At 40.6% G+C, this 12,736-nt stretch overlaps 1 protein-coding gene across 2 annotated transcripts in view; it reads right to left on the bottom strand.

The window, feature by feature from the left end:
- Positions 1–12,736, bottom strand: part of LOC132827645 (myosin-10) — a 149,898-nt gene that overhangs the window by 42,087 nt on the left and 95,075 nt on the right. For both annotated transcript variants that reach the window (XM_060844231.1, XM_060844232.1), the window contains 5 exons: positions 11,740–11,858; positions 11,507–11,659; positions 6,937–7,110; positions 5,714–5,887; positions 2,526–2,640 (listed from right to left, as the gene is read on the bottom strand). In XM_060844231.1, the coding sequence (XP_060700214.1) occupies positions 2,526–2,640; positions 5,714–5,887; positions 6,937–7,110; positions 11,507–11,659; positions 11,740–11,858 (735 nt within the window). The remainder of the gene's footprint in view (positions 1–2,525; positions 2,641–5,713; positions 5,888–6,936; positions 7,111–11,506; positions 11,660–11,739; positions 11,859–12,736) is intronic.

Here is a 12,736-nt window from a genome sequence, read left to right as displayed (position 1 = left end):
AAACACATTTTCTTCGTTGACTGCAAAGCCACAAATTGCAACATTGATCCAAAGCAACAATTAGTAACCAGTCAGGTCTTAAAGTCGAAGAGTTCTTCGATGTCCTACAATGTAATCTCTGAAGATTTTGTCCAAAGACAAGTGTAACAGGTACACTTCCTCCATAGATGGTGGTGGTAAAAAGGCAACCCTGCATGACTGAATAAAGTACCACCATATCATGGCAAAGTATCACTATGGAGCCACAAAATAAAAAACTTTAAGCTTGGTGTTCATGACAGGCTTTGGCTAATACCTGTACAAAACTTAAAATTCCAATGTATTCTTGAAGTGGCAATGGACACAAACACTCAGCATTTTCACATAACATCCAAAAAAATCTTAAACCCTGCAATAAATGTTAAAAAAAATCACAACACCAGGTCATAGTCCAACAGGTTTATTTGGAATCATGAGCTTTCGGAGCACCACTCTTTCATCGGTGCTCTGAAAGTTCATGCTTCCAAATAAACCTATTGGACTATAACCCGGCATCAAGAGATTTTCAACTTTGTCCACCCCAGTCCAACACTGGCTCCTCCATATCATGCCAAGAAGAATGGAGAGGCAGGTATCACAGAATCTATATAAATAACTATAGTCATGTACACTTCCTATAGTGAGGGATTCAATATGTAAAATAGGAAGCAGCCTACCAAGAGGAAGGCAAGAGAATAAAAAAGTGAGCTTTGCAAAAGGAAGTGAAATCTGGACAGCCGAAAGTATTTTTAAGTTATTATAAGCATGGTGGCTTCCCATTCTTTGACTCAATCAAAATGTGCAATATCAAATGCTTGATCCTATTTGGACATAGCGTTTTGTCTGCTCTATCAATAATACTCCCTCACACCCACTTCAACAGAACCTTGCAAATTCATGACCTCTACTTCCTAGAAGGATAAGGAGAGTCATCACCTGCAAGCTAGCCGCCAAATCCCACAATATCCTGATTTGGAGCCATATTGTTTGTTCCTTCACAATCACAGATTTAAAATCCTGTAAATCCCTTCTTGTAGGTTTACTTACACTAAGGATGATAATAGGTCAAGGCAGCAGCTCACCACCACTGACCAAAAGGCAACTTGAACAAACAAGTTCCTGAAATTCTGGTTCCAGCAGTGTCTCTCTAGGATATATCCTCAAACTAACTCAACAACTTTTGGACGTCTCTCTCTCTGGACACCTTTCATTGTTGTTATATTGCTGTTTAACATGAAATACAAACCCTAAATTCTAATACCCAAGAGCAGATGGGGATGGGTTAGTTCTGTGAAGGTCTTTTTTTTTATTAAACTACACGGGTCAAAGTAATTTTGAATGTTAACTTCAGTTCATCCATTCCAAGACCTGCAATGCAGCTGAACAGCCAGCCAGCAGGAACCCCTGTTGGTGTTAAACTGAACAGTAAATGTTTTATTCATTATGACAGGTTAAATTAAAACTAAACTAACAGCTTTTGAGTTGACTTCAGACAGACGATTCAAGGTCTCAGTTCAGAAGAACCCAGAATTCAGTGAGAAGAACAGTTTTTCCTCAAAAAAAAAGAATTTTTCCACCAATCACCATACACTGTGTCTCTAATGTTCACGTTGGGAGAGTTTATATAGAAGTCTTCAAAATTTTATAACTGTGTACATTCATGCCATTGGACTCTGTAAGGAATTAATTGTCTCTACTGTCCAAGGGAAAAAGAAAAAAAGGGAGAAAGTTAGTTAAGTAAAAAGATATTTTTAAAAAAAGAGATTGGAATCATATTTTGCTGAAAGTATTTTTAAAAGCTAGGCTTGGAAACAGATTCAAATTTTGGTTGGATGTTTGTGATAAGATCATTCTAATTTGTCTGCTATAAACAATTGCTGTGTCGCTTTCTTCAGTAGTGACCTTATGTTCTATTATTAAAGAACACACGTAACATCCTGTGATTGTGTTTCACTGATTAACCACTATGGTAACCAACTGCAAAAATTAAATATACTCCATCAAGCCAAGTTTCATTCCCGAGTTCCTACTTGTCCAGTATTAGGAGATCAGAAAATGCACTGAATTGTTAACTCTTGTTTCATCATGGCAAGGTTTGCAAACAGTAAGAAAAAAGTCAACCAAAAAGGTTCCAGACTTCCTGATATTAAATAATTGGTTTTGCTGGCTTAAAAACAAACTTAAGCTAAAACCGTCTCCCACCTCAACACCCCAAGTACAAATTTAATCTCGTATAGTTATATTGTTCCTAATAAAATGCTATGATAGTTTCTAATAAACATGCTCCAAGTATTAAAATCCAAACAGTAGCTGGATGCAAGGGATAACAAAACTTTAAGCATTTCTCTAAAATGCTGTTATATGAAGGGATTTTAATAACTTGAACAAGTTCTCAATATTGCTAAAAGATAACTGAACATTTCTGCATCACTTCCACGGTCTTTCAGCAAGCTCTTGGTAAATATCTGCACAATTGAGACATGTATAAAATAAAATAATTTACAAACCATCTTTCCATAACTCTGCCACAAACTTGTCCATTGATTGATGCAGGAGTGTGGCAACATTGTCATTGAGTGGGTCCATGTTTTTCAGAAGCCATTCATCTGCCTTGTAATCCACCTAGTGCCAAAAGGTTGAAAGATTATGGAGTACTTGTGGTACATGAAAAAATATCAATTACATTTTGACAGCAAACCACGTGATCCCACTTCAATGAACTTTAAAAACTCATTGAATTCCAGTTGTGATTCAGTTCCATTTGATACATTAATCAAATTGTAAAAAAGTTTGCTCAGCAACCTCAGATGGGATTCAGAGTTTTGGAATAATAACAAACAGAACCCCAGATGATTAATTGCTCAATATCATACTGTCTGAGGTGGCCTGCTGCCTTATTCCCTATACGTTAGGATGGTGACGAGACTTTAAATTGTACTCAATTAGCTGGAAATGTCTGACGGTGTTGCTATTTTGAAGATTTGTAGCTCATTGTGGATCACGTTCTAAGTTTGCTCACTGCGTTAGTAGGTTTGTTCAGATGTTTCGTCACCATGCTAGGTAACATCAGTGAGTCTCCTATGAAGCGCTGGTATTCTGTCTCGCTGTGTGTCTTGGTCTATTGTGGTGGGCGATATCACTTCAAAGTTTTGTTTGAGGAGTTGGTAAATGGGGTTAAATCTATATGTTTGTTCATGGTATTCCAGTTTGAATGTCAGGCCTCTAGGAATTCCTGTGCGTCTTTGTTTAACCTATAAAATACCCTGCAAGACTGCAAAAAACATTACATTGGACAGACAGGCAGAAAACTAGCCACCAAAAGACATGACCAACACACACACCGGGACAATACATCTACCCTGGGAAAGGCTAAACAAAGACACATGGGAATTTGTAGAGGCCTGGCATTCAAACCGGAACTCCATTAACATATATATCAATTTGGACACCATTTACCAACCTCAGGAAAAGAACCCAAAGTGCTATCACCCACTACAACAGACCAAGACAGATAAATAGCAAGTTGGACAGAACACCAGCGCTTCATGGAAAGTACTGTTCCCTATCATGGTGACAAAATATCCGCAAACAAATTTACCAGCTCAAAGCAAATTTACAACCAGTTGGTGAAAAGTGATAAATAAATGCAAGAATTTCCATTTCTTTTCTTTACAATTCAAATATCTTACCAAAATAGTTGACTCTTTCCAGGCCTTAAATTCAGTTTTCCTCAAGCGATAGTAGCGTCAAAACAAATGCTCTTACATAACTATGTCTACTTTAATCATTAAAAAAAGTGATTGAAAAAGCTACAAGGCCAGTTACTTCAAAACTCACCAGGAACCATGATAAATGGGTGATAAAAAGTAAGTAGAGGATTAAAAGATAAAACACCAAAGTCAAAAAATAAAAGGTATCAATTTACAACAGATTAGCATATTCAGTGACTGTTTTTGCCAAGAATTAGAGGATACAGCATAACAGCCAAAGTATCGCTGCAAAAATGAACACATTTTGGAAAAAGATATTCCCTGTATGAGTTATATGCATTTTACATTCTATTATAGACTCTTAAAATGCCAGATTGAAAACCAGTGGAGGAAAACCGTTCCAACTTAAAATTCTTGGAAGCAGCCTCAGATATTGCTTGTAACTTGCGAATGACTACTCATGAAGATTCTGTTGCTATCACTGAGTGGAATGGAAAAAGGGAAGGGTTAAATGGGTTCTTCAAGTTCCTCCTTTCTGAAATTAAAAGCTTTTGAATTGTCCTTAAAAGGATGCCAACAAGCTACAGTTCACAAAAGCAAGCATTCCACTTGTTTTCCAGCTTCTTCCCCTGGATATTCTGCTAGATATTAAAATTGTAATCCCATTCAAAAACCTAAGAGGTGCACGCAAAATAATCAAGAGACTTCATGGATGCAGAATGACTTGTTCTTGCGTAGCACAACAGATTGAAACAAGACAACTCATTTAAATGATGTACATCCTGTTCACTATAAATCAGGCAAGTCTGGCTGTACGTAACTTAAAAGCAAATTTTCCATGGCTGTGCTACAAACACCAAATGGTTCTAACATACCACAATAAAAAAAATGGTTGAACCACCAGACTTAAAGCAACACACATTTTATTCATCAAACATAGTTAAAATACTACAAAGAAATTGAAATATCTATTAGAAAATTTAGTAATAGATACAGTAATTATTACTATTTAAAAATGTTCCTATATGGTAACATCCCATAAACCACTTTTGGAAAAGGCAAATTCAGAAAACATTGTCTCACATTAAAATCCCAAAGCATGCAGACAACTCCCAGCTTGTGGTTGTAACCAAGGCAGGGGGAGTAGCTTCCACTTCAAGACTCCAACAGCAACTGCTGGAAGCTAAAGATCCTGATTTGTGGATGGGTGTTTGACCTCACCAGGTTGGTTCTATTGCTGCAACTTAAAATACCCAAAGCTTCACAGATTGTTCATCTTAAGACTGCTGACACCTGTGCTGCAATCTGAGAAACTAGGAGAACACGCACCTCTTACAGCCACAGCATTGTCAGACTGAACATCTGTAGCCATCTCAGGTGAAGAAAGCTTATCGATTCAATACCTGTCTATCCCCTTGGTGCATCCTTAGTTTCCGAAGATTACTTTCCCACCTAGTATACATTTGTCAAACATCAATTCACCACCCTTGGCCACCTCATTCAAATTGTTTGCAGAGATCGCAAAAGGTTGAGGCCCATGATCCTTACTGTAAAATGAAAAGGATATAATCTATTGGCCAGTTAGCAAACCAGAAAGCAACCCTTTGAAACAATGGTTGTGCATGACTAGAGCTGTGTAAAAGCTTATTTCAGTGTTTGCATAAAGATAGACCCAAAAAGAACACAAAAGCTTGTTTTTTTCCCTACTCAGAACACAAGTGGATAATACTGCTTATTTCTCTGTATAACCACTGGGTAAGTATTTGAATATGCCATGGCTCCATTGATCTTAATCACTTATTTGCTACATACTTGGGTCAATGGCAAAAATATCAATTTAAATGAGGCCACTAGTCTTACTACATAAACTGGTTCCAAATGCCCAGTTCAAAACTTTGAACCGTTTTGAATGAAGAAGAATGAGAACAAAAGACTAACATTACAAACCCATCGTAAACACATAACATTCTATTCAGTAGACATACCTTGCCCGCGTAGTGAATAATGCAGAAGTCGGCCTTATCTTTGAGCTGCCTTGGCTTTTGGAATTTTGAGTGTGTACCCTGCTCTTGGCTCAGCTTCTCCACAAATGTCTTATCCGTAGCCTTAGGAAACCAACATTCCTCATCCAACAAAGCCAGCACACCAGGAGGATTTGCCTGGTATAACAAGGAGTTCATGAATTGAAGTGTGTTTTATGTCCAAACATCTCAATGGATTAGTGTGTTTACTCAATCTACACCCCACCTCCCATTCACCCCCAAAAACAACTATTCTCCATTGGTTAATACATTAATGCTTTGAAGTGCTGTGAAGTACTTTGAACTTCCTAGTGTCTCTCCCAAAATCTTTTTTAGATAGAGAAACAGGTAACATTGTTGTCCCAGATATTTAAACAAATATGCATATGGTATCCTGATAGCATTCTAGAACAGATGTAGCACCTAAGAGCGAATGTTGAATCTCAACAAATGAGTTGCTTTTTGTCAGTCTTGTCCTACCAAAAGAGATGTGCAAGCTGAAAAAGGTTCTGAATAGGGATTTTTTAAAAAACTCATAGGATTATGGACATCGTTGGTTAGACCAGTATTTATTGCCCATTCTTAAATTGCCCAGAGGGCAGTTAAGAGTCAGTCACATTGTTGTGGGTCTGCAGTTGCATGGAGGCCAGACCAGGCAATGATGGTAGATTTCTTTCCATTAAAAAAAGGATAATTTGTGAACCAGGTGGGATTTTCAGACAACTGGCAACAATTTTCTGGTCAGACGCTAAAATCCAATTTTTCATCGATTTCAAACTCCATCTGCCATTCAAACCTGGGTCAGTGCAACATTACCAGGATCAACAATCTAGCAACACCACCACTTGGCCATCACAACCTCAAAAGGAATATTTTAATTTTTAAAAAGTAGTCCCAGATAATAGAACTTCAAGTCTCCCCTCATATCCTGTTCATCAATTGTTTGGAAATCCTACCCCAAGCTTATCTTTTCTCTCTGCAAGAAAACTGCCCTTAATCTCTTTCAGCAAGCTTTTGGTCAACTATCATTTAATTGATTTTTCCCCCGCCTCATGAGCAGTTCTGAGTTTTATGTCAAAGCTAATGTAAATGCAAGTTTTACGATTAGGAAAGTGAGTATGTTACAATAAAAGTGTCTATAATGGTCACTAAATTACTCAGTCTAAACAGAACTGTTATATTCTTACAGGTCTCTCTATGAGGTCAATGCATGGCTGCAGATCCAGGCCAAAGTCAATGAAATTCCACTCAATGCCTTCTCGCTGATATTCCTCTTGCTCCAGGATAAACATGGTGTGGTTAAACAGTTGCTGCAACTTTTCATTGGTGTAGTTGATGCAGAGTTGCTCAAAAGAATTTAACTGTAATGATAGAAACAACTTGTCACGTAAGCAGGAGTAGACAAAAATAAAATTCAGCCAAAGCCTGGCCTATCATACAATTAAATCATGATTGCACTTCACTGTAGATGAACAATCTCCAGAAATCTATTGATAGCTTGAACATGCTCAATGACTGTACATCCACACTGCTTTGAGGGAAGAGAATCCCAAAGACTCACCAACCTCCAAAAGAAAGAAATAGCCCCTCATCGGTCTTAAACAGTATATTGCTTATCCTGATGCTTATCCTGAGATTGTATCTCCTGGTTTTAGTTTTAACAGCCAGTGGAAACATTATCTATATCTATCCTGTCATTGCCTATAAGGATTAAGTTTCAGTGAGATCACCTCATTCTTCAAAACTCTAAATCCAGTTTCTTCAGGCTATCCAAAAGACAGCACTGTCATCTCAGGGATTATTCTAGTCAACTTTTAAGCATCCTCTATGATTGGTACATCTTTCCTCAGATAAGGAGACTAAAAGTGTACACAATACTCTAGACATAGTTCAACAAGGCTTTACATGATTGCAGCAAGACATCTTTTCTTCTTAAGTCCCCTTGTAAAGAATTCAATATTTCTTTTACGAAGGTCACCTGCACACTTTTCAGTGACTCAAAGATCCCTTTTAGAAAAATATTACTACAAGTCCCCATAACCAAATCAGTTCTGGCCTTAGCACTGATCTTAGCAGTACCCCAACACTAGCAATCTGCAACCCTGAGAATAGGAGAAAGTGAGGGCTGCAGATGCTGGAGACCAGAGCTTAAAAGGGGGTTGCTGGAAAAGCGCAGGTCAGGCAGCAAAGGAACAGGAGAATTGGCGTTTCAGGCATAAGCCCTTCTTTAGGAATGAGAAGGGTGTGCCAAGCAGGCTAAGATAAGAGGTATGGGGGAGGGGTGCTGGGAATACAATAGGTGGAAGGAGGGGGAAGGTGAGGGTGATAGGCTGGAGAGGGGGTGGGGGCGGAGAGGTCAGGAAGATGATTGTAGGTCAAGAAGGCGGTGCTGAGTCTGAGGGTTGGGACTGAGATAAGGTGGGGGAGGGGAGGGGAAATGAGAAAGCTGGAGAAATCTGCATTCATCCCTTGTGGTTGGAGGGTTCCAAGGCAGAAGAGAGGCGTTCTTCCTACAGACATCGTGTTGCCATAGTCTGGCGATGGAGGTGGCCAAGGACCTGCATGTCCTTGGCAGAGTGGCAGGGGGAGTTAGTGTTTAGCCATGGGGCAGTTGGGTGGGTTGGTGCGGGTGTTCTGAAAATGTTCCACAGGTAGGCGGCCTGTCTCCCCAATGTCTAGGAAGCCACATCGGGTGCAGCGGATGCAATAAATGGTGTGTGTGGAGGTGCAGGTGAATTTGTGACGGATATGGAAGGATCCCTTGGGGCCTTGGAGGAAGCGAGGGGGGAGGTGTGGGCACAAGTTTTGTATTTCTTGCGGTTGCAGGGGAAGGTGCTGGGAGTGAAGGGTGGGGTTTGGATCTGACAAGGGAGTTGCAGAGGGAGTGGTCTTTCCGGAACGCTGATAGGGGAGGGAAATATATCCTTGATGGTGGGGTCTGTTTGGAGATGGCGGAAATGACGAAGGATGATATGATGTACCTGGAGGTTGGTGGGGTGGTAGGTGTAGACCAGTGGGGTTCTGTCCTGGTGGCGATTGGAGGGGTAGGGTTCAAGGGCAGAGGAGCGAGAAGTGGAGGAGATGCGACGGAGAGCTGGTGGAGTCGGTTTACAGTAAACGCCCGTGTTGAGTCGGTCGCCCGAGATAGAAATGGAGGGGTCTAGGAAGGGGAGGGAGGAGTCTGAGATGGTCCAGGTAAATTTGAGGTCCTCCCTCCCCTCCCTAGACCTCTCCATTTCTATCTCGGATGACCAATTCAATATAGACGTTTACTATAAAACGACTGACTCCCACAGCTACCTAGATTACACCTCCTCCTACCCTGCCCCCTGTAATAACACCATCCCATATTCCCTCACCTTCGCCGCATCTGCTCCCAGGAGGACAATTTCCAATACTGAACCCCCCAGATGACCTCCCTTCTTCAAAGACCGCAATTTCCCCTTCGATGTGGTTGACGACGCTCTCCACCGCATCTCCTCCACTTCTCGCTCCTCCTCCCTTGAACCCCGCCCCTCCAATCGCCACCAGGACAGAACCCCACTGGTCCACACCTACCACCCCACCAACCTCCAGATACATCATATTACCCTTAGTCATTTCCACCACCTCCAAACAGACCCCAAGGATATATTTCCCTCCCCATCAGCCTTCCAGAAAGACCACTCCCTCCATGACTCCCTCGTCAGATCTACAACTCCCACCAACCCAACCTCCACTCCCAGCACCTTCCCCTGCAACCTCAAGAAATGCAAAACTTGCGCCCACACCTTCCCCCTCACTTCCTCCAAGGCCCCCAAGGGATCCTTCCATATCCGTCACAAATTCACCTGCACCTCCACACACACATTATTTACTGCATCCGCTGCACACAATGTGGCCTCCTATACATTGGGGAGACAGGCCGCCGACTTGCGGAACGTTTCAGGGAACACCTCTGGGGCACCCGCACCAACCAACCCAACCGCCCTGTGGCTAAACACTAACTCCCCCTGCCACTCCACCAAGGACAGGCAGGTCCTTGGCCTCCTCCATCGCCAGACCATGGCAACACGACGGCTGGAGGAAGAGCACCTCATCTCCTGCCAGGAACCCTCCAACCACAAGGGATGAGTGCAGATTTCTCCAGCTTTCTCATTTCGCCTCATCCCACCTTTTCTCAGTCCCAACCCTAAGACTCAGCACCGCCTTCCTGACCTACAATCTTCTTCCCGACCTCTCCATCCCCATCCCCTCTCCGACCTATCACCCTCACCTTAACCTCCTTCCACCTATTGTATTCCCAGCGCTCCTTCCCCAAGTCCCTCCTCCCTACCTTTTATCTTAGCCTGCGTGGCACACCCTCCTTATTCCTGAAGGGCTTTATGCCCGAAATGTCGATTCTCTTGTTCCTGTGATGCTGCCTGATCTGCTGCGATTTTCTAGCAACACATTAAGCACCCTGAGAATGACCAGTTTATTCCTACTGCTTTTGTCAAAACTAAATCCATTTGTTATTACCCACAATGCCACATGCTCTAATTCTATTAACCCCAGTATGAGCTTTCTGAATATCCAAATTGACCACCATCCATGGATTCCCATTTACTTGTAGATATACTATCGTACAAAAAAAGTTACAGTAAAATGTTGATAAAATGCTGTACATTGACAAAAGTGACTTCATTGCTTAAACGTTCATTTTTAGGTGCCCAGTTGTCATACCCAGTACATATTCTATTTTTGCAACTAGTGACATCAGGCTAACAGGTCTGCAATTCTCCATTCTTCTTGTTAAACAACAGTTGCTTTTGCACCATTCCAGAATCCCATAGATTTTAAAAGATAACCACCAAATGCATTAGTTCTCTCTCCTTCAATACTCCGGATGTAGATATCTGGTCCAAGGAAGCTATCAGCCTTCAATTCAGTTAATTTTTTCCAAGTACTTAGTCTTTAAGTGTATTAATGTCTTCCAATTCCTTAGTTTCCCAAATTCATTGGTCACCGAGTATTTCTGGGAAATTTTCTGTCTTAGGTGAAGATAGGCAAAGAACAAACTGATTTAGTTTCCGTCATTCCCCTATTCTCCACTATACATTCTCCGGTAGCACGTGAAAAAATCTCACATTAAAGTTGAAAGAAACTTACTCAAGGGTAGTAAGTAAGTTACAAAATGGAAAAAATGTTGCTAAGAACGCAGACAAATACCAAACGCTATGGTACAGGACCATGCCAATCATAGATTTTCATTCAACCACATTGATAAATCCAGTGACTACAGAATTTCATCCATCAATTTTAAAATTAAAGTAGTCTTGAAGTATAGTTCATTCTCTTCTGCACTTTTCCCACCAACCTAAACTGCCCTCAAGCTTTTTTCCATTCTTGGCTGCACGTTAGTCTTGCTTTCAAAGCACCTACTAGAATATGTTATACAGAGTGAACTGTTCAATTGAATGCTTTAAGACTAAATATTTTCCAGCCATGCACAGGTGGCGATCTTAAAATTGGACAACTCACAAATGGCCGTGGTTATATACTGCATACAGGAAACCGCACTCAAATAGCCATTGCTCAGTGTCCTTTTCCCACCACGATCAATTACTAACTTTCTCAATGTCTGCTTGAGCTCAATTAGGATCATGTTGAGATCTGCATGACCTAACTTAAAAATCAAATCAGTCACGTATACTGCTTGATGACTATCTGGGACTCTACTAGGAAACACCGAAGTTAAGGCAGAGCCAGGATTACACAGAGTAATTATAAACTTACTTCAAAGATTTCAAAGCCAGCAATATCCAGAATGCCGATGAAAGAAGCTCCCTGCCGTTTTGTCCTATCCAAAGCTTTGTTAATGCGGTGAACAAGCCAACGAAAGAGACGTTCATACGTAGCTTTTGCCAAAGCTTCAATTGCAAAGTCAGCCTTAAAACAAAAATCAAAAATAAATTTATAGCAATGAAAAAACTTCAATTGATTTTTAGTGCTGCAAGCCACAGTCATACCTGCTCTTTGGTCTGTGCCTTCTGAACATAGTCTCGACCGACTTTGATACGTGGTGTGAGAATAGCACGAGTAAATTCCATCACATTCATTCCCAGTAGGTGACAGAGTTTCTGAGCAGCTTTACAAAAAAAAAAGTACAGATTACTGAACGATCTCTTAACAAATGGCTTCATTTATTTTCCACTTTAGTGGATTTTTAGCAGGCATGGAGAAAAACAATTCCACAAAATTGAGCAGCATTTGTATATCCATTCAATGGTGAACAACTTTGATAATTGGATAAATGCCTCAGTTTGTTTTATTATTTTTCAGTATAGAAAGCAAATCACAAAAAGCAGCTGAGTCCTCTGAAGGATCAGAGGCATCAATTCTCTCTCTAACATGCCAAGTATTTTCAGCATTTCTGTTCTTATCACAGAAGCGAGCTAGTTGGTAGATGGGGCCAGCCTCCCTAAGACAGAGGAACTCATGTGGATAGGTCTGAAGTAGAAATACGTACACAGTATACACATTTGTGTTCCAACCCCACAAACACTCATCTCAAATTGCCTCTTGGATATTAAATAACTGATTAAACAAGGAGTAGTTGTCTTGTGATTCCATGCCCATTATTCATACGAGTCGCAAAACAAAATAAGGTTGAGGAGAATGTCTTCACAAGTAAATACCATGGAATACTGTACTACAAGATGCAGTTGAGGTAAATGCTACTGCATCAAAATTAACATGCACAGTTTAACCCAGGACCCTTACAAAGGTGAACAAATTCTCTGCTTTTGAACGCTTTCTTAAAAAAAAAGAAACAAATCTGCTCTACCAACATTACAATACATTTGATATTTTTGCGCAATTTACAATTGCTTTCTAGGCTCCAAATAATCTTGTTAGACTGCATGCAATTTTGAAAAAGAAAAATTCACAAGTAGCCTTAGTGTAAAAATCTGCAAACAACAAAAGAACAAACTAATGTGACTTATGGTCTAAAGTCCCTGGAGG

The sequence above is a fragment of the Hemiscyllium ocellatum genome, chromosome 25, assembly GCF_020745735.1.
Source record: "Hemiscyllium ocellatum isolate sHemOce1 chromosome 25, sHemOce1.pat.X.cur, whole genome shotgun sequence".
In the NCBI taxonomy this organism is placed as follows: domain Eukaryota; kingdom Metazoa; phylum Chordata; class Chondrichthyes; order Orectolobiformes; family Hemiscylliidae; genus Hemiscyllium; species Hemiscyllium ocellatum.
This window is presented reverse-complemented; position numbering and strand designations above follow the sequence as displayed.